We start from the raw sequence: 18,629 nt of genomic DNA on the forward strand, positions 1-18,629 counted from the left end.
TTTAACCTGTGGTGCAGTGCAAGCTTAGCAATCGCCGTTGTAATACTTAGCAAGATAGGTAGTAATTAATTCCAAAAGCATAAAGTTAAACTGTGGATAAGTACGCCGAAAAATCGCCGAGTGCATAATGAAACAATTCGCTGGCATTGAATGAATACCAATAAGGAGCCTACAGATGATGTAAAGATGAAAAAAACGTTAAGGCAGCATGACAGAATCGAAATATAATGAATCAGGTTTATGAAGAAAAGTAATTGAAATTCAACTAACAGCAGATAGGCCTACAGTAAAAGTTTTTATCGGTACTGCAAAATCTACCTATATATTGAATGACAACTCAAACAATATCTTTGGTATTATATATGCATAAACAGTTTTATGGTCTTATAATTTGACCATGCCAATTCGCAACGTTTTTAACATTTTTTTAATGGCGTGTTATTGTTTTGTTCTGTGTGCGTTTTAAGAATATCGGTATTGGCCTCATCAATTACAGACCTGTACACGCGTGATTGGTGTGTTTCCTGTGAATTGCTTTTCTAAGTGTCTGTGCACATAATTTACCAACATAGCTTCGATTAAAGTTTGTATTTTGCTTCTTTTAAACCAATGCCAAATCAGTTAAGTTATTCGTGGCTTCCGACTATTCTCGTTAGTCGTTACTTTGTCACATTGTATTTGTATCAGATTGAATAGATCATTATCAGCTTAAGTATTTTAAAAGTAGCCTACAACAGCCTGAACGTTCAATACATTCGCGTATTTTGCGTGTTTATTTCTGGCCCATTCCTCGTTTAACAAAGTTTGTGTTTTTTGTTAGTGACTTGATCAAGCTACCAAGAATTGGACCAGTCCCGCCATCTATATCATCGGAAATGAAAAGCTCAGTCTGATACCAGCATCAAATCTCAACGCTATCTCGTCCATTACTACCAGGTGAAGCAACATTTATATAATATTTACAACGTTGCTAGTTATTTGCGTCAAATCGGAAATCACTGTTATTCACGAAACCACAAGCTTCTTATGTCTTTTGGTTACTGCATGTCGAAACTGTACAAACAGTAGTGACACCTCGTAAAATGATTATAAGTTCACACCCACAATTCATTGAGTCACTTTTGTACATAAGACATGCATTGCTAAACCAACTGTATTTAATCTGTATATACACATTTAATATGAGATGTCAATATCATATTGTTGAGCAATATAATGAACAAATATAAATTTAATGCAGAGCAGAAATAAAATATATTTCAGTTTCATAAAAGATAATGTGTGAGTTTTTAAGATTGTTGTGAAACAAGTTTGCCAAAAATTGTTTATCTGTCATTTTCCTTTTTCCACGTATATTTACAAATATTTGAAAGATCACATATACAGCACATGGAAGTTTTACACGACCCTGCTCAAATTTTGCTATATCACTTAAAACAGTTTTCATTCGGTGTAACTTATAAATAGCGAAATGCTTGTGCATGTCACATGTTTCCTGATTGCAGTAGACAGTGAAAATATTTTCACATTTAAACGCTCAAACATTTATCCATCTGAATAGAGGAGACTTTTTAATATATCAAGACTTAATTTCCATATAAACTTCTCTGAGTATACTGAGTATACTCTGAGTTAGAAAAGTTTGCAATATTTAAGTTTTTAACTTTATTTAATTACACATGGCCAACTTCCCGGAAATTTGGAATAAGTAACAAACTCAAATCTGCATTTGCGATCTTTTCAACTGCTTACTCTATTTAAACTTCTTGAAAACGTATATATTTGTCTCAGTCACAAGTATTTCCAAGCACAATAATGTTCTTCACTGGAAATTAGAGGTATCGGTGCTGGATATTCAAGTGATATTAACTTTTGCTCGTTCTAATACGATTATAATAATAGGTCTGTACAAATAAAGCAGCAACATTTACCAATTACAACAAAGAAAAATCAACAAAGTAAACAAAATGTCGCAGTAATGTGAAACACTGTTTAATGTCAAAATTTTCTTTTCTGAGAAAATACAATAAAAATTTAGAAACTTACGAAGGACTGATAGATCATCATCGAGTCAGCGATACCCCAATTAGTTAAAATGCGAAACAAAAATGTCAAGTGAAAATGCAAAAAACAATAGAATTAAACACCACATGGTTCTAGTTTGAGGCATTTGCAGGACCTGGTAAATAAAAATCTCTAGCCTCATTTTTGTCTTCTATTTTTAGTCAACAAGAAGAATTCTTTCATTGTTGGAAATGACACTATAAAACTTTCCTATTTTATAGTATATGCGTATTAGTTGTCGGGCATGGAAATTATAACGAGCGAGACAAAATGAGTGAACTTCTCAAGTAAGGTATTTGATTTTTATTGCTGTATTATAATGCACAGACTTAACCCGAACTACAAGTCGTTTACAAGAATGCATGCTGGAATATACATGTTTGCGACATGACCTACAGAGCTGATTACACTGTAAAAGTGTAAAAGTGAACAGTACTGATGATTGCTCTGTCCCGGCTATGAGATAGAGATGACAATCGACACCAACTTGACTGACTACTTCAATAATAACGACATTGTATGTAACAAGTATACCCAGTGTTTTGTCAATAAACAACTCTTTTGAATTTTTTTACATTTTTGTAATTTGCTGATAGTTACTGCATAGCTGAAATTCATCAGGCGTTGTAAGATTCGTAAGCTGTTTCCAATTGTGTTTGCTTAGTTGTCGCAGGCAGAGCTTGTTCGTAACCGGCAGTTTCTTGCAGGACATTTGATGATGATGATGGTTGTTCGTAAGCTAATTCCACTTGTGTTTGCTTAGTTGTCGCAGGCAGAGCTTGTTCGTAACCGGTAGTTTCTTGCAGGACATTTGATAATGATGGTTGTTCGTAAGCTAATTCCACTTGTGTTTGCTTAGTTGTCGCAGTAAGAACTTGTTCGTATCCGGCAGTTTCTTGCAAGACATTTGAATATGATGGTTGTGAAGCTGGATTGTTGGGAGGAGTTGCTAATTAATTGAAAGAATGTAATTAGCAACCACAGAACAAACAAAAATCGATTTAAAATACTTATCTTGTTAGAAATCAGATCTAAGTAAACCTGTGGTAGACAGTGTGTTAAAATAATAATTTTTTAAATAAAATATCTCAGTTTTTTCCCATCACTTTATAGAAGGTATGTTCACAGACCTAGCTCTTTCAAACTTTTAGTAATTTAATGGGCGTGACTCCTAGTAGGGCTTTAATTTTATTCACTTTTCATTTGCGGTGGCATTCCAATTTTGTATAAACTCGAGATATACAAATTGTATTGCCCCACTATTAGAACCTGTATTGATTGATAAACGTTTTCTATCCCATTAACATTGATGGCATGTGTTTATCATTGAAGTGGAGTTACAACTTTTATCGTGACCGTATTCTGTTGTGTTTATACACTTTGAATGACACTTCGAATTTGATTTTATGGGAATAATATTTTATACATCAGTTCTGATTATTTCTCACTACCTTTTTCTTCTATAGTTTCGTAATTATGTTCTTTTACTTCTGCCTTTTCCTTCAAATTCTTTATTTCTATCTTCAATTTGTATATGATCCAGACAGAGACGACCAAGAAGACGAAAGGAATGAGAAAACCAATCACAAAACTGATGATGTTGAACTCGAACGCTTCTTTTTCTAAAACAAATACGTTACTCTGATTTCCCGTTGATATTTAAAGGTTTTGGGATTATAGTTTTGTTAAAATTAGCAACATCATCTCTAGAATTACAAAGATAGTATATAACGTTCACAATAAAAGAACTCTTTATTCTTCTTTTAATTCTCAAAACTATTTGCTTGTTATCTTGTGTTGTTTGAAGTTTGCTAATTTTTTTCATAATCTGGCTTTGAATTAACCAAATCTGAATATTTGTTATTCTTACCGGTATCGTTCTTAGCAGTAGTTTCCTGTTCACCTTGTTTCAACGTTATAGAGGGGCTTTGACTGAAATGTATTAGGTCACCAGAGGGCGTGGAATAAACTATCGAGACACTGAAGTAAAATAAGTTAAATTATGCATTGCGGAAATACATTCCTTAAATGAAATACTGATAAAAGATCCGATATATTATATTTGATTTGATAGCACTATTAAATAGGTAAATCAATCTAATTTGACGTTAACATATATCTTTACTGTCTGTCGGTTTTGAAATAGCATTATAACAATACCAAAACTTTCAATTAAAAATTAGAAGTCTATGATGATCTATATAACCCTAAGATATATCTGGAATACCTGAACGTCTTTTTATCTAATTTTTTGTTCCTTCCTGTGAATAAAATTTGTTCATTTTGTATCCCTGCTTTTCCGGTATCTATTACGTCACATGTTGTCATTGATTCATCACCGAGTGTAATATTCATTCGCTTACCCTTCATGCTAAAATATTTTATTTAATGTAGAATAGAATATGATATGTTATGCAGGAAATACCGCTGCTGCTCGAGACAATAGAAAAATCCCGTTGCAACGACGCATACAGGTATACGTATACACCTTGAAACTCATCAAAATACATCTATGGTGGTACGAACATATGCAGTATCAAAGTATCTTCTTGCATGTGCGTTGTATGCCCATACTATAGCCGAAAAGTATTGGAGTAAAGTATTCGTAGTACAATGCGTTTCGTTATAGTTTTTAGAAAAAATCAACGTCAAAAATCTTATAAATTCATACCGAAATATCGCCGTTGTCCTGATATATTACGTAATACCTACATTGCTCTGATACCGATTGCGAATAAATCTTTTATCCGATTAGTTAATCTTAATATCGCCAATAAACTTTCAATCATTTTCTTATGTTTCATATTTCAGGCAAATTCTACAAATCATGTTTAACTAAAACGCCTAATTAAATAATCACGCAATATAATTTTCTAGAAATAAAAACTATTTACAATCTTGAAACAGGTATTGCTTTAGCAATATACTTATCACCGCTCTCTGTGTTGTTAATATTTATCATGTCAGTCAAGGAGAAGGCCACGTCGTGTTCCTTCAAATTTGTGCGTACAAGTACGAATATGCAACTGTAAATTAATAGATTATAGATTATACAATATCAGAAATTGTACCGACATCTTGTTTTGTTGAAGAATAAAGTTCATATTGAAAAATGATACTAATCAAAATTAATCAGAACTTTCGTGTCTTTAAAGCCGAGTGATTATATTGGTACAGGAGAGGAATAATATACCTAATACGATATATGAACAGGCACAATTGATTTTTGTTTTCAGGCAAATAGGAAGATGAATGTACTACCTTTATTGTCGATATATTATTTTCTACTCTGTTGCATTTAGCTTACCTGACAAGGCCATTAGTCTCATCTGGTGCTTGTATTACGAGTTTTTTGAATCCACTTACGCTGCTAACTAGGTTATCTTCAAAACTATCAGGCGGAAAAACCTTTGTGGGAGCTAAATTACAAGACAGTGTTTAGTCAAAGGCATTACGATATCCTTGATTTTTTCTTTAGGATTCACATTTTTGCTGCAAACAGCGTTCTGCAAACGTGTCTAATTATCGTTTCAATTTGAAAATTGATACATATTTAGAACGCAATGACTTACGCAACTTCGCATATCTTGGGTTAATCAGAGTTGTTGAGTAGATTAGTGATCACAAAATTGAATTCACAAACATTGAATTCTGAATATACCTCTAGGTTTTCCAAGACAACTGCCAGTAACAGATAAAACTTGACCAAATCCAGCACAACTGAATATTTTGATTGAAGCGGAATAGTTACGATTTGATTCTGGTTGAAACGAATACACGGATGATGACGTCACGTTTATTAGTTTCATGTCTGTCTTCAAGTTTGAATCTCGTGAGGAAGCCAGGGTTGAAGTTAGATTCAGTTCCTATTAATCATGAGATAAGTAATTACATCCGAAAGTCACTAAAAATGCTCTGAAAATTGATGCCAAATAAGGACGTTGAAGATAACGTAAAACCTTCCAGCTGAGTGGAATATGAATTGGATATAAATTACTAATGGACAAAAAACAAATGTGCAATTCATATCAGCGGACCAAAACAGATCTACGATCGTAAGTATAAACAATTAAACTTCACGACTTAATGTGGACTTCATGATACACGTATGGATTCTAAATTCAATTGACATATCTTCAAGCAAAGCTGTGTGTTTCGAATAATTTGAGTCAAAATAAAAATATTTCTTACCACAGTATATGAATCACCAGTCTCTGTCTTGTTAGATAAGATCCAAGAGATGACGCAAGTTTGTGTATTCTTGTATTGTATAATAGACGACGATTCTGCAGATAACGTTGCTCCTCCTGTTGTTGCGTTTCGGAAAGTAGAATATTTAGTTATGATTTTTGTGGAATTGTTGTTGAAAATTATGTTTGAACTTCGTGTGCATATATTTGAGTTTTGCTCCATTGTTTCTTTAGATAGAACCTATGCAACTTGTTACGTTTCCTTTACCTCCAGTTGCGCACGAATTGAGAAAAATCAATGAATATTACCTTTCTGGCAAATGTAGTAGAAGTTTCCATCACAAGATATATCAACCCACTTATACGTTTGTCTTCCAACTGCCAAACAATCTTCATTGCCAACATTGTTTGGTTGATTCGATTTCCTGATAAATTTAGAAGCCGAATTAATTATTCTAAAAATTATGCAGGCTCTAAGCAACTAATTTAAGAAATAGTTAGTGACAAGTTGTTACGCAGATATACCTTCTAAATATTTTCCGAACAGGAGAAGTATTGATATAATAAATATGGAATTAAAATTTTAAATTTTAGCTAGACATAATTTATTCAATTGCCCCTAACAGGTATCTAGTGAGGTTTTTCGGGATTTCACCTCCGACAAAATGAACTTGACTACGACGAATAATAAATGGCATTTTTGAAGTCATGCCGTGGTATTTCTTTTCGCTATAATATTGATAATATGAATACCGCGTGGTATACAAGTTCTGAAAACTATTTCACGCAGAAAATATATTGTTTATTAAATTCTTTTGCAACTTTTATAAATAAAATTGAAAAACAAACCAGTTTTCATATCCCACTTCTCCCCTCATGATCACATGAGTACCATCCTGCCATTTCCAATCTCCTTCTATAGCTATGTCATTTCCTCCAATGTAAAAAGTGTTAACAGTATCTTGTATGCTAAGAATATAAAAATCTTTTCTTTTCTTTTTAAAGAAATTATCAATTAAAAAATTGAAAAAAACGTCTGAAAGGAGAGCTGAAATAGACCAAGGACGCGCTAAGATACCTAAATAGCCTTTATTTGTTGAAGCAAAGTAGTATTGAAAAGCGCTGATTATGCCATGTAGCCCGTCATCGAAAATCCGCAGTTACCGGTAGTTCCGGTGTTTGTGTGTGATTTGCAATCTTGAATTGATTTGTTTAAATACTAATTCCTGAAAAACCCATTGCGTAAAGAACAGTTTTTGCTTCAATCTATTCAAATATACAAACTTGTGAGCTATATAAATTTTATTGATTCTTGCTTTTATTCTATTCACGATAGACTACTTGTTTCAATGCAACACATCCAAGGTAAATAAATTGCTGTGTAAATGTTAAAACTAAAAGGATTTCTGAATACATCAAGCTGGGGTTGATGATACGATATAATGTAAAAATAAAGAAGTACATATTTGGGAATATCCCGATCCTACAACATGCTTTCTAAAAGAAAATAAATCTTTAGCTCTCGTGCATCACTATGCAAACAGTATCCTATTACAACTCACGCATATAATAAGTGTTTAATCTACATCGAGATGGTACAACCAACAGTGAGATAATCAATTCCACCTATTTAGTGCTAAAGTTTCATTCAATACATTGAGTAACTACCATAGTAAATAACACCAAGATATCAAAAAAAAAATTATTCTTAACTCACAGGAATGACGAATTAATGACTCTCGTTATTCTCTCATCATCAACTTTAGCCAAGTAACCTCTTAATCCTTCACAGGAAGATTTTGCCTCGTTGTAAGTTTTACGTTGTTTGAAGAAAAGCAGTTCAAACCCATCAACACATTCTTTCTTCCATGGATCTGAAACACAACCGTATCTGGAATTGTATTCAGTTTCAAATTTGAACAATTGAATAAATAACAATTCTCATTTATTAACATAAAATTTGACAAAAGATAAAATTGGAATGATAGATTGAATAAGTATACAATACTTTAAAAGCTGAGATTTTTTAATTTATTACAAGGAAACTTTGTATTTGTCCGTGAGAACGCAACCTATTCATAAACAAAAGGTTTTCATCGAGATATGACCAAAAATTTTTATTAATAAAATTCAACTAACCTTGAGCTGAAACACTGGTGATAAGGATCGAAAACCATATCACCAAAATTGTAAGATTCATCTTTATTATTCGAAAGACACAGTTTTTGACATTTGTCGTCAACCTAAATATTACAACCTAATTTTATTTCTTTTTGATCAGGTCGTTTCGGGTTTCAATTATCATAACTGCAATGTAAAAAATAAAATTAATAAATGCCACTTTAAAAAATAAAATTATAATTTATTGAAATATAAATCAAGCAACTCAAGTAAATGGACGTGAAAAACATCACAGTTCCTATTGTTGAAGCAATATTATGAATAACGGCGAATCACGTCGACTGATTTGAACCTTTGTGACGTAGAAGATCGACCTTTTCACCAGTATGCCCAGCTACATAAATTCGCCCCTTCTCTTATATTCAGATTTTAGTTGATCATAGATCGTTGTTCGCTTAAGACTGAACTGGTTATTAATATATTTCGACATTGTGGCAATATCCATGAGTCTTTCTTGTGGTAAATTACAAGCAGCAGAAGTGGCTGTACCCGCTATGAAGCGAAAGCATTGGAACACTTTTTCACGAGAATACTTTGATACACTGATAATAATTACATAACGTATGCGTAAGTTTTTTCATTCACATTTTAAAATAATTCTACTGCCCCAAACTGCTACTATTATTACCGTACCAACATTTCTCGAAACCCGCTCTACATACAATCAGGAAAAGTGAACGTAAATTGTCACGTATGGATGTTAAACTGAGATGGTTCACTGAGTCAGTCTACCACTTCCCACCATACTAACAAAAGAGTTGCAAACGCACGGAAACATTAACTTCCAATAACCGTTCCTAAATCGCAATGGATTGTGTGTTCATGCATCAGTTATACCTGATATAATAGCACAAATTCATAAGGAAGTATTGTCAGTATATTCGTTAAGCAAACACTGCATTGTGATTATGCTTAGCATCGTTGTCATGAGTGGATGTTATGAAAACCAAATAACATAAACAAGTGGAAATTGTTTTCCTCTGTCTTTCATTAGTGTGTACCTATAGCATCAACCCCCCCAAATGCAATTGAGATCTAATCTCAACATACCCACCATACACTGTATTACACAGATCTTCGACAGGTTCGATAACAAATCACTTAACAAATTTGCATTATTGTCATCTAACTAAGACAAGTGATTCTTACCAGCTAGAAGAGGTTTGAGGTGAACGAAACTAACTCCCTATCTTCATCTATGCCTTTATGCTAGAGGTTTGCTTGAAAATAATGTAGGAACATATTTTATTATTATGTTGTTTTCTTCCATATTGAAAATACATCGAGTTCTGAATAAGGAATGGTGCATTGAACTAACTGCAAGACGACATTGCTTTAGTGAATTCTATTGAGGAAACGATATTTCACGAGAAAGCTATTGGGCAATAACTTTATACGTCTCTTACATAATCTTTTCATGCTTTGTCACAACTTTTAGGATTGTTCATTGTTTCAAAATAACCCATTTCATTTCTTACACTTTCGAGAGAATACTTTTTTAATGAAATTATTTTTTGCAAAAATGGACCGATTACGCGACTAGGTAATGAAAATGCAGTATTATAAAGTGTAAAGTTTAATTTGCCAAATATAGGCCTCGAAAACCTCTGTATCCATGCTCCCGTTTTAACAACATATAAAATCTTACAATTATAATTTGTTTTCTGAATATTTCAATATGTTTATATTATTTTTTTTGAATTGGATGAATTGAGTTCTAATTCCCAAAAAGTTAACATTTGACTTTAATACCAGTTATATTCGTCCGCGGCACGACGTGACGGCACAACTTGGTCATTTCGAATCCAACACATACGAAAACAAACAACTATCGTTAATAAACGCTTCAAAAATATGTCTTACGCGGAATCTGGTCACTAGAGCATGAATTCGCATTTTCTTGTAGTTTATGCCAGAATACGCTATGTTGGTCGGACAGCTTGGGTCGAGTGTTCGAACGAACCAGTTTGGATAAACTAAAACTCTAAAGCAGCTCGACACTAGACCGGTACTAAGCCCCAGTGTCGGTACGGAGACTGACGTTATCGCATTACTTTTAAAACACACTAAACTCCACCGCCTTGTGTGGCTTGATCAAGCTCCCAGTAATTGCACCGGCCCCACCATCTATGCCACCGGGAAACATGATCAGTCTAATATCGACATCACATCTCAACACCATCGTCGCAACAGCCCAATACAGCACTTTAAGGACGACCGTTTGGCATTTTGGCACAATAGCCATTTTTTGGATTAGGAGTCACAAGGGATTCACAACTTTGCAAGTTATTAACGCCGAACAGGAAGCTATTGTTCTTAACGAAACCAAAGTTGTGTATGTCTTTGGGTGACTGCAAAACAGAACAAACAGTATTGACGCCTCGTAGAAATACTAAAAATTCACACCCACAATTCATTGAAACTATTGTTTTTACCGAAACCAAGGCTTTGTATGTCTCTGGGTGACTGCAAAACGGAAAGAACAGTATTGACGTCTCGTATAATTACTAGAAATTCACAACCTCAAATCATTGAGTCACGTTAGTATATGAGGTATGTATTGCTAAAGTGACAGTATTTTATTCTGTATATACAATGTTAATATATGAAAGTAAAAACATATTGCTGGGCAATTTAATGAACCTATATAAATTTAATGTGAAGCAGAAATAGAATATATTAATATAATGTATATATAATATTGTTTCAAAGATGGCAATGTGTGGGATTTTGAGTTTGTTGGAGAACAATTTTGTCAAATCTTGTTTCTCCGTCATTTTTCCATAGTTTAATTATTGCAACATCACTTAAACTGTTTTAATTCGGTGAAATGATAAAAAATTTAAATTATAAAAAACAAAAACACCATAAGTTTCTTGATTGCAGTAGTCAGTAAAAATAATTTCAAATTCAAACTCACCAATATTTATACATCTGAATATACAAAAAAACTTTTGATCAAACGATTGTTAATTTTTACATCAATTACAATCTGGATACGTTCGAGAGAAAAGTTTGCAATGCGAAAGTTTTTGGCATTTTGTTATTATACATGGCCGGCTTCCCGGAAATTTGAAATACCTGACGAGACCAAAACTGCATTTGCGATCATTTCGACTCATGACTCTATTTATACTTTTTGAAAACGTATATGTCTCAGATACAAGTAATTCCAAGCACAATATTGTTCTTCACTAGAAATTAGAGGTATCGGTGCTGGATTTTCAAGTGATATTAACTTATTGCTTTTCATAAGTTTATATTACTTATATCTGTACAAATATATCAGCAGCATTTAGAAATAATAAAAAAGAGAAATCAACAAAGAAAACAAAGTGTCGTAGTAATCTGAAACTTTCTTTGAAGTCAAAATTCCCTTTTCTGTGAAAAAGCATTAAAAATATAGAAACTCACGAAGGACGGATTGCTCATCATCAATTCCCCATGATATTTGAAAAGCGAAACAAAGAGGGCAAGTGAAAATTCGACAAACAATATATTTAAACACCACACAGTATCGCTTAAAGCATTTGCAGGACCTGGCGAATAAAAACCTCTAGCGTCAACTAGTGACGATTTGCAAAACTACAGACAGTCATAACACGTATATTGTCACAATTTCGACATCTTCAGCAGATATTCCACTTTTCCTATTATTGCTAAATTTATTTGTTTACAGTTGCATATTTGTACTCGTTCACAAAAATTTGAAGACATCTGATGACGTACTTTCTTTGACTGACACGATAAAACAATACAGTGGATGGAGATGAATATATTGCTAAAGCAATATCTGTGAAAAGGTTGGAAGTATTTATTTTTTCAAATATTCTACATTGTTATTTGAGTTGATTATGTGATTTCATGTAAATTTCATTTGTCAAATTCAGGTGATGGATGTTATATATTATGATATGAGATTTTGTTTAAAGGTCATACCGAAATATATCATCGGAACTAAATGAATTTGACTTTTTTATGCTACGCATATTTACTCCGTTCGCTTGAAAATCACATTGTTTGTCCGTGTGAACTGCTATGCGTTATTAATAATCAATGCTTACAATATTTTGAGTAGCATCGGTAATTCTGTATAACAGATTATTGTGTAATCGCCATTGAATATTTTAGCATGAATGGGAAGCGAATGAATATTACACTCGGTGAAGAATCAATGACAACATGGGATGTAATAAAGACTGGAGTGTCAGGAATACAAAAGGAACAATCTCCTGAATGAGAAATTATATTTACGGGGAGAAATAAGAAACTAGATAAAGAGATATTCAGGTAGATATTTATAATCTATACTTCATCAAACACATGCTTCAATTGAAAGTTTTAGCATAAATACAATCAATACCTCTTAGTAAAGAAAAGATAAAGAAAGTAAAGATATTTCTTGACGCAAAATTAAATTTTTTACTTAATTTCTTTTTTAATATATAAATGTACATAAGTATATATTCTTTAATATATACTTTATCATTTTGTCATATTGTATAAGATAACCTATCTTGCTTCAGCATCTCAATCGTTTATTCGACCCCATCTGGCGACCAAATATTTTTCAAACAAAGTCCTTAAATTATTCTGAACAGCGCTGCTATAGACGATGAGGGTAAGGAAGACTTTTCTATATTTCAGCCAAGTGTAATAAATAATTTTGGTCTAGGTCAATAGGGTGAGATGAAAAAAAAGTTAGCTGGATCAGGTCATAAGAAAATATTGAGAATGTAAGCTGAACGCGGTTTAGGTCAAACTATTGCGAGGGAATAGTTCTGAGAATTATTCAGGAAAAGATAACTTGGCAAAACATTGGCTTGAAGATCAAGCGTTATTTTATCGAAAGCATCTTTCGCTATTTTTGATGTTTTGGAAATAAAGATCATGCGATTATCTTTGAAGATTGTGATTTTTGTCCATTTTATCAATATTTATTGAACCAAAAGCCCTTTAAGATCATTTGGAATTATTAGTAATATGTTTTTTTTTATAAAAAGATTCATTCGAGTTCAACATCGTCAGTTTCGTGATCGGTTGTCTTATTCCATTTTTCTTCTTGGTCGTCTCTGTCGGGGTCATATACAAATTGAAGGAGAAAATAAAGAATCTGGAGGAAGATGTTAAAGCAAAAGAACACAATTACGAAACTATAAAAGGAAAAGGTACTCTTAGAATTAATGTTGATCAGAAATGCATTATTCCCTGGATAAAATATTGTTCCTATATACCCAAATAGTTTTATGAGTATTCAAAACAAAAAATAATAATTACTCATATTGTAAACACAACATAATATGTTCGGGATCAAATTTTTATCTCCAATTTATTTATAATTACATAGAATGAATTTTAGTAAGATGTAAAAGTTTAGGAAGATATCGATGTACAAATATTATACCCGGAGATATGCAATTTTGAAAAGCCCCAAAAAAATTTGCATAATAAAACAAATACAAATGTATTTCTGAGAGACATGTTCATCTTGAATTACTGAAATTTAAAATGGATTGGTCTAATATTAGCCCATTACACCAATATTATAAATCTTATTGAAATTTTTATTTAAATTTGTTTCTCAACCAATTAGCAACTCCTTCCAACAACCAGTTGTATTCGAATGTACTGCAAAAAACTACCGAAAACAAACAAGCTTTTCGTGCCACAACTATCCAAAGACAAGGGGAATCAGCTTTGTAAACTTACAACACCTAATAAACTCAATATCTATTCGCATATTATAAAAAGAAAAAAAGTTGGTCCTCGTAAAACACTTGGTGAATTTGTAACAAACAATGTCTTAGCTGTTGGTTAGAATATTTCAATTGTGATGGTGTCAATGGATTAAAATTCTTACATGTCGACTCAATTATCAATCTCCATCCAATTTCTCTGAAGCTGATATGAATATACTAATATCATACGGCACGTATTCTCATTTTCAAATATGAAGAAAATTGACTTAGAAAACAGTCACGTAGTAATTCGATGATATGCCCAAAATGCCCATATTTCGTCGGCCAGGGTTTTTCTCCTGATATAGATGTCTTAATCTGGTTCTCTCGAAGTTTGCGTACTAAGATGGCGGACACCGGAACGTAGTATGTGTGCCGCATGTGTAATTTTATTCCAATTTTCCATATTTTAGTTCTATTGCGAGTTCGAGGACTAGCCAAGTGACTCCCGTAGTATTTGTATCTAAAATTAAGGCTTAACTCTAACCTGGTACATATACTACGTTCCGGTGACCGCCATCTTGGTTCACATCCTTCCCTTAATCTTACAAATCTTTACTAGACATTTTCAAATCACTTGGTTATGTAAGTGAGTATTTAGCGAAACCACGTGATACTTATTTTTATTGTTTATTGCATATTCATTCGCCTTTGTTATTTCGTTTTTATTTTATTTTAGTTTTTATTACATCTAAGGGTGTTGTTAGCTCCATAGCTAAACAATCCGTCATTCGCAACTCTTATTATTTATATATTTATCGTAACAACTTCGTCAATTCGTGATTTTTTATGTAATAAATTCATTAATTCTGATTCTTAATATGAAAAATCATCATTCAATTCTGAACCTTCGCTGACGCTGCAAATATCTCTATTTATGTAAATCATTCTCGTACTTTTACTGGAAAAAGCAAATGTGACTTATTACGTTAATGTTATTACCTTGGCTTATTACTTTACCTTATTAGTGTGCCGCCAATATATGCAGAGTGTCCATAAAGTCCCTTTACAATTTCAATTTTTGTTATGAAGCCAGTTTATATCTTAAGTATTTTTACTTCATTTAATACATCTGTGAGGGCCAAAATAAAGTGGGGCATCGATAAATTTCCTCTTGCAATTTTAAAAATGTTAAGACTTTATGGACACCCTATATAATGAGGCAAAAATCAAAGCAATTTTCAAAGCCCCCAAGTTTATATATTTAAACAAATATATAGCCTACATATACAAAAACTGTTTCATACATAATTGATTTTATAGTAATTATTATTTATTATTAGTTAACCTGCCTGCGGATTATACTAGCAATATTCTTTATAGGCTATCTGGCTTTATCAACATTTTTAATAGTACTTTGCTTTACCACGCAAAGGCTATTATGGTGTTTTAATACGTCTATAGTCTCAACTTTTCAGTCAGTACTCTTTACGATGTAAATTGAAGGCTCTGGTCTTTACTTCAAAATAATAATAAAAATGATAAGGTTTATATATTCTAAGCATATAAGGTGATGAAAACACCATTCATATTAGAGAAACGACCTAGATGGAGAGGGACATTGGAAATGGCAGGATGGTACTGATGTGATCATGATAAGTGAAGCTGGATAAATATATACCAACCAACCAAATTATTCTCTAAACAGTCAAAGTATATACGTACTGCATTTCTAATAATGAGGTAGATTTTAGCTTAAGATAGTTGATCCAATTGGTGACTAGTACTTAACAAGTAATCCAAAAAGAGGAATTCCCCTACGACAGACGATGGCATTATTGAAGTCTCGCTAGCTGTTGACTTTGCTACACTCTTGTGCAGGCCTGGGCAAGCTCCGGCCCGCGGGCCGCATCCGGCCCGCGGCAACGTTTCATCCGGCCCGCGAGCAGATTTCTAAATTAAGACACTTACATTTTTTATTTACATATAAAATATACTTTGAGGGCAAATTTCATTAATGTAATAGAAATAAGCGTTTTGGTAGCTTTGTGTATTTTAGATTAGACCATGGCATAGTACCAACTGCTATCTGTAGTCATCTTTGTCGCAACGATCAGCGCTTGTTTTTGCACGTGATTACTGAACAGCAGAGTAATCGAAGCGTGAATTTTGCGCGCGTAATTTCGATGAGTCGCGTTTTGATTCGTGTCCCAATTAAGAAGGATACAGTTAGGCTAGTCAGCTCTGCGCTACTCAGCGTTTCAAATATTGTAGAAGTAGTGGTATGTAGATAAATTGTTGAATTGCGCCCAGCTTTATTTTATTCTTTGTTTATCCTTTTATTTATGTAACTTGAACTGTAGCGTCAATTCTAAACCTGTGCTAGATCTACAAAGTTGCAAAATGTCAGCCGAAAACAAGAAAAGAAAAGTTGACACAGAATGCAGAATTTTTAACAAAAGTTGGACAGCGAAGTATTTATTCACAGAAGTCGATGGGATAGCTGTTTGTCTGGTTTGCAAGGAGAAGGTCGCGGTTATTAAGGTTTTTAATTTAAAAAGGTATTTTGAGACAAAACATGCAAAAAAATACAAAAATCTAAGTAATAATGAAATGGCGCAAACAGCGGAGAGTATGGTAGCAAAGCTCGAAAAACAGCAAAGTTTTTTCACACGACTCCATGCATCTAATGATGCAGCTGTCATGGCCAGTTTCGTAATAGCTCACAAAATCGCTCAAAACAGCAAACCATTTTCTGAAGGGGAGTTCGTCAAAGAATGTTTAGTAGAGACGGCAGCAATTGTTTGTCCTGATAAAACAGATGCTTTTAAACAAGTTCCGCTATCGAGAAGAACTGTCACCAGAAGGGTTGAGTGTATCGCAGGAGATTTAAGAGATCAGTTGCTACATTATGTCAAACAATTTGACTTCTTCACTTTAGCGTTAGACGATAGTTGTGATGTACGCGACACTGCTCAGTTGCTTATTTTCGTTCGTGGAATTACTTGTGATTTCAAAATTACTGAAGAAATAGCTGCTATAAGACCAATGAAAGGAACAACAACAGGTGCAGATATTTTTAGCGAGGTAGATGCATCCATGGATAAGTTGGGACTTAAATGGGAAAAATTGGCGGGAGTGACGACAGATGGGTGCCCAAATCTTACAGGAAAAAATGTGGGATTGTTGAAGCGCATGAAAGACAGAGTTAATGAAATTGACCCAAAGCAGCAGTTAGTGTTTTTACATTGTATCATACATCAACAGGTATTGTGCAAGTCAGTGCTAAAAATAAGCCATGTCACTGATGTTGTTACAAAACTAGTTAACTTCATCAGGTCTCGAGCACTAAATCACAGACAGTTTATTTCCCTGTTGGAAGAGCAAGAAAATGAGCACACTGACATAGGATATCATACAACTGTGAGATGGCTCAGTTTAGGCAAAATACTGAAGCGAGTTTGGGACTTGCAGCAGGAGATTCGAGAATTCTGTCAAACAAAGAACAAGGATATTCGGCAGCTTTCAGATAAGAAATGGTTATCTGATTTTGCTTTTGTTGTTGATGTCACTGCTCTATTGAATGAGTTGAATTGCAAACTCCAAAGTAAAAAACTGTTTGTGCATAATATGCACAGCTTGGTAAAATCGTTCATAACGAAATTGCAGTTTCTTTCACGCCAATTACAGAACAATAATCTCGCTCATTTTCCCACACTCAACACAGCTACCACATCTGCAAATGATTTTCAAAAGTACTCTACAATGCTAGATGCACTGCATGCTGAATTTTTAAGAAGATTTGAGGATTTCCGATTAATTGAAAATAAAATGAGCATGGTCTCTTCTCCTTTCACCAGTAACGTGGAAAACATACCATCTGATGCACAACTCGAGCTTATTGATTTGCAGTGTGACACTTTACTTCAGGAAAAATTTAAATCATCTGAAATTCTGGATTTTTTATCCTCTCTAAATAAAAAAAGTTTTCCCAACATAAGGAGACATGCTCAAAAGATGCTAGTTCTTTTCGGATCCACTTATATTTGCGAGCAAACCTTCTCAGTAATGAATTTTACCAAATCGAAATTTCGGTCGTCTCTCACTGATGAACATCTTTCTGATTTGCTGAGAATATCTACGTCTGCCATTGAACCCGACATTCAAGGACTTGTTAAGGCGCAGCAGAGCATACACACGTCTCATTAAAAATAACAATTGTATTAGATTTTGTTTCATTCAATTGTGTAATAAAATACAATCAAAAACGCAATGTGGGTTGACTCAAATTAGTCCGGCCCGCCACTGCATTTTGATTTGCAATGTGGCCCTCGAGCAAAAATAATTGCCCAGCCCTGCTCTTGTGGATACTACACGACATGAAAGTTATGAAAAAAAATTTGCGTAGCAAATTATTTTTTTCAATTTTTTAAAATATAGTTGGGGACCTAATCAGTTTTGATATCTTACTTCACCTCTCATCATTTAAAATTTAAATTTATAAATACGAGAAAAT

The 18,629-nt window shown here is 33.4% G+C and overlaps 2 protein-coding genes across 2 annotated transcripts; one reads left to right on the top strand and one right to left on the bottom strand.

Moving 5' to 3' along the window:
• Positions 1 to 1,242: 1,242 nt before the first annotated feature.
• On the bottom strand, positions 1,243 to 8,548 carry LOC120335096 (uncharacterized). The gene is made up of 12 exons (XM_078114995.1): positions 8,394 to 8,548; positions 7,972 to 8,128; positions 7,104 to 7,223; positions 6,564 to 6,679; positions 6,256 to 6,371; positions 5,726 to 5,930; positions 5,372 to 5,483; positions 4,959 to 5,090; positions 4,292 to 4,435; positions 3,935 to 4,044; positions 3,516 to 3,686; positions 1,243 to 3,013 (listed from the first exon to the last, which is right to left on the bottom strand). Exons 1-12 carry the CDS (start codon positions 8,452 to 8,454, stop codon positions 2,682 to 2,684), a joined length of 1,776 nt encoding a protein of 591 aa, XP_077971121.1. The 5' UTR covers positions 8,455 to 8,548; the 3' UTR covers positions 1,243 to 2,681.
• Positions 8,549 to 16,516: 7,968 nt separating this feature from the next.
• Positions 16,517 to 18,322, top strand: LOC120341312 (general transcription factor II-I repeat domain-containing protein 2A-like). Its single transcript, XM_039409801.2, has one exon. It carries the CDS (start codon positions 16,517 to 16,519, stop codon positions 18,320 to 18,322), a length of 1,806 nt encoding a protein of 601 aa, XP_039265735.2.
• Positions 18,323 to 18,629: the final 307 nt, after the last annotated feature.

Source organism: Styela clava, chromosome 1 (genome assembly GCF_964204865.1).
Source record: "Styela clava chromosome 1, kaStyClav1.hap1.2, whole genome shotgun sequence".
In the NCBI taxonomy this organism is placed as follows: Eukaryota; Metazoa; Chordata; class Ascidiacea; order Stolidobranchia; family Styelidae; genus Styela; species Styela clava.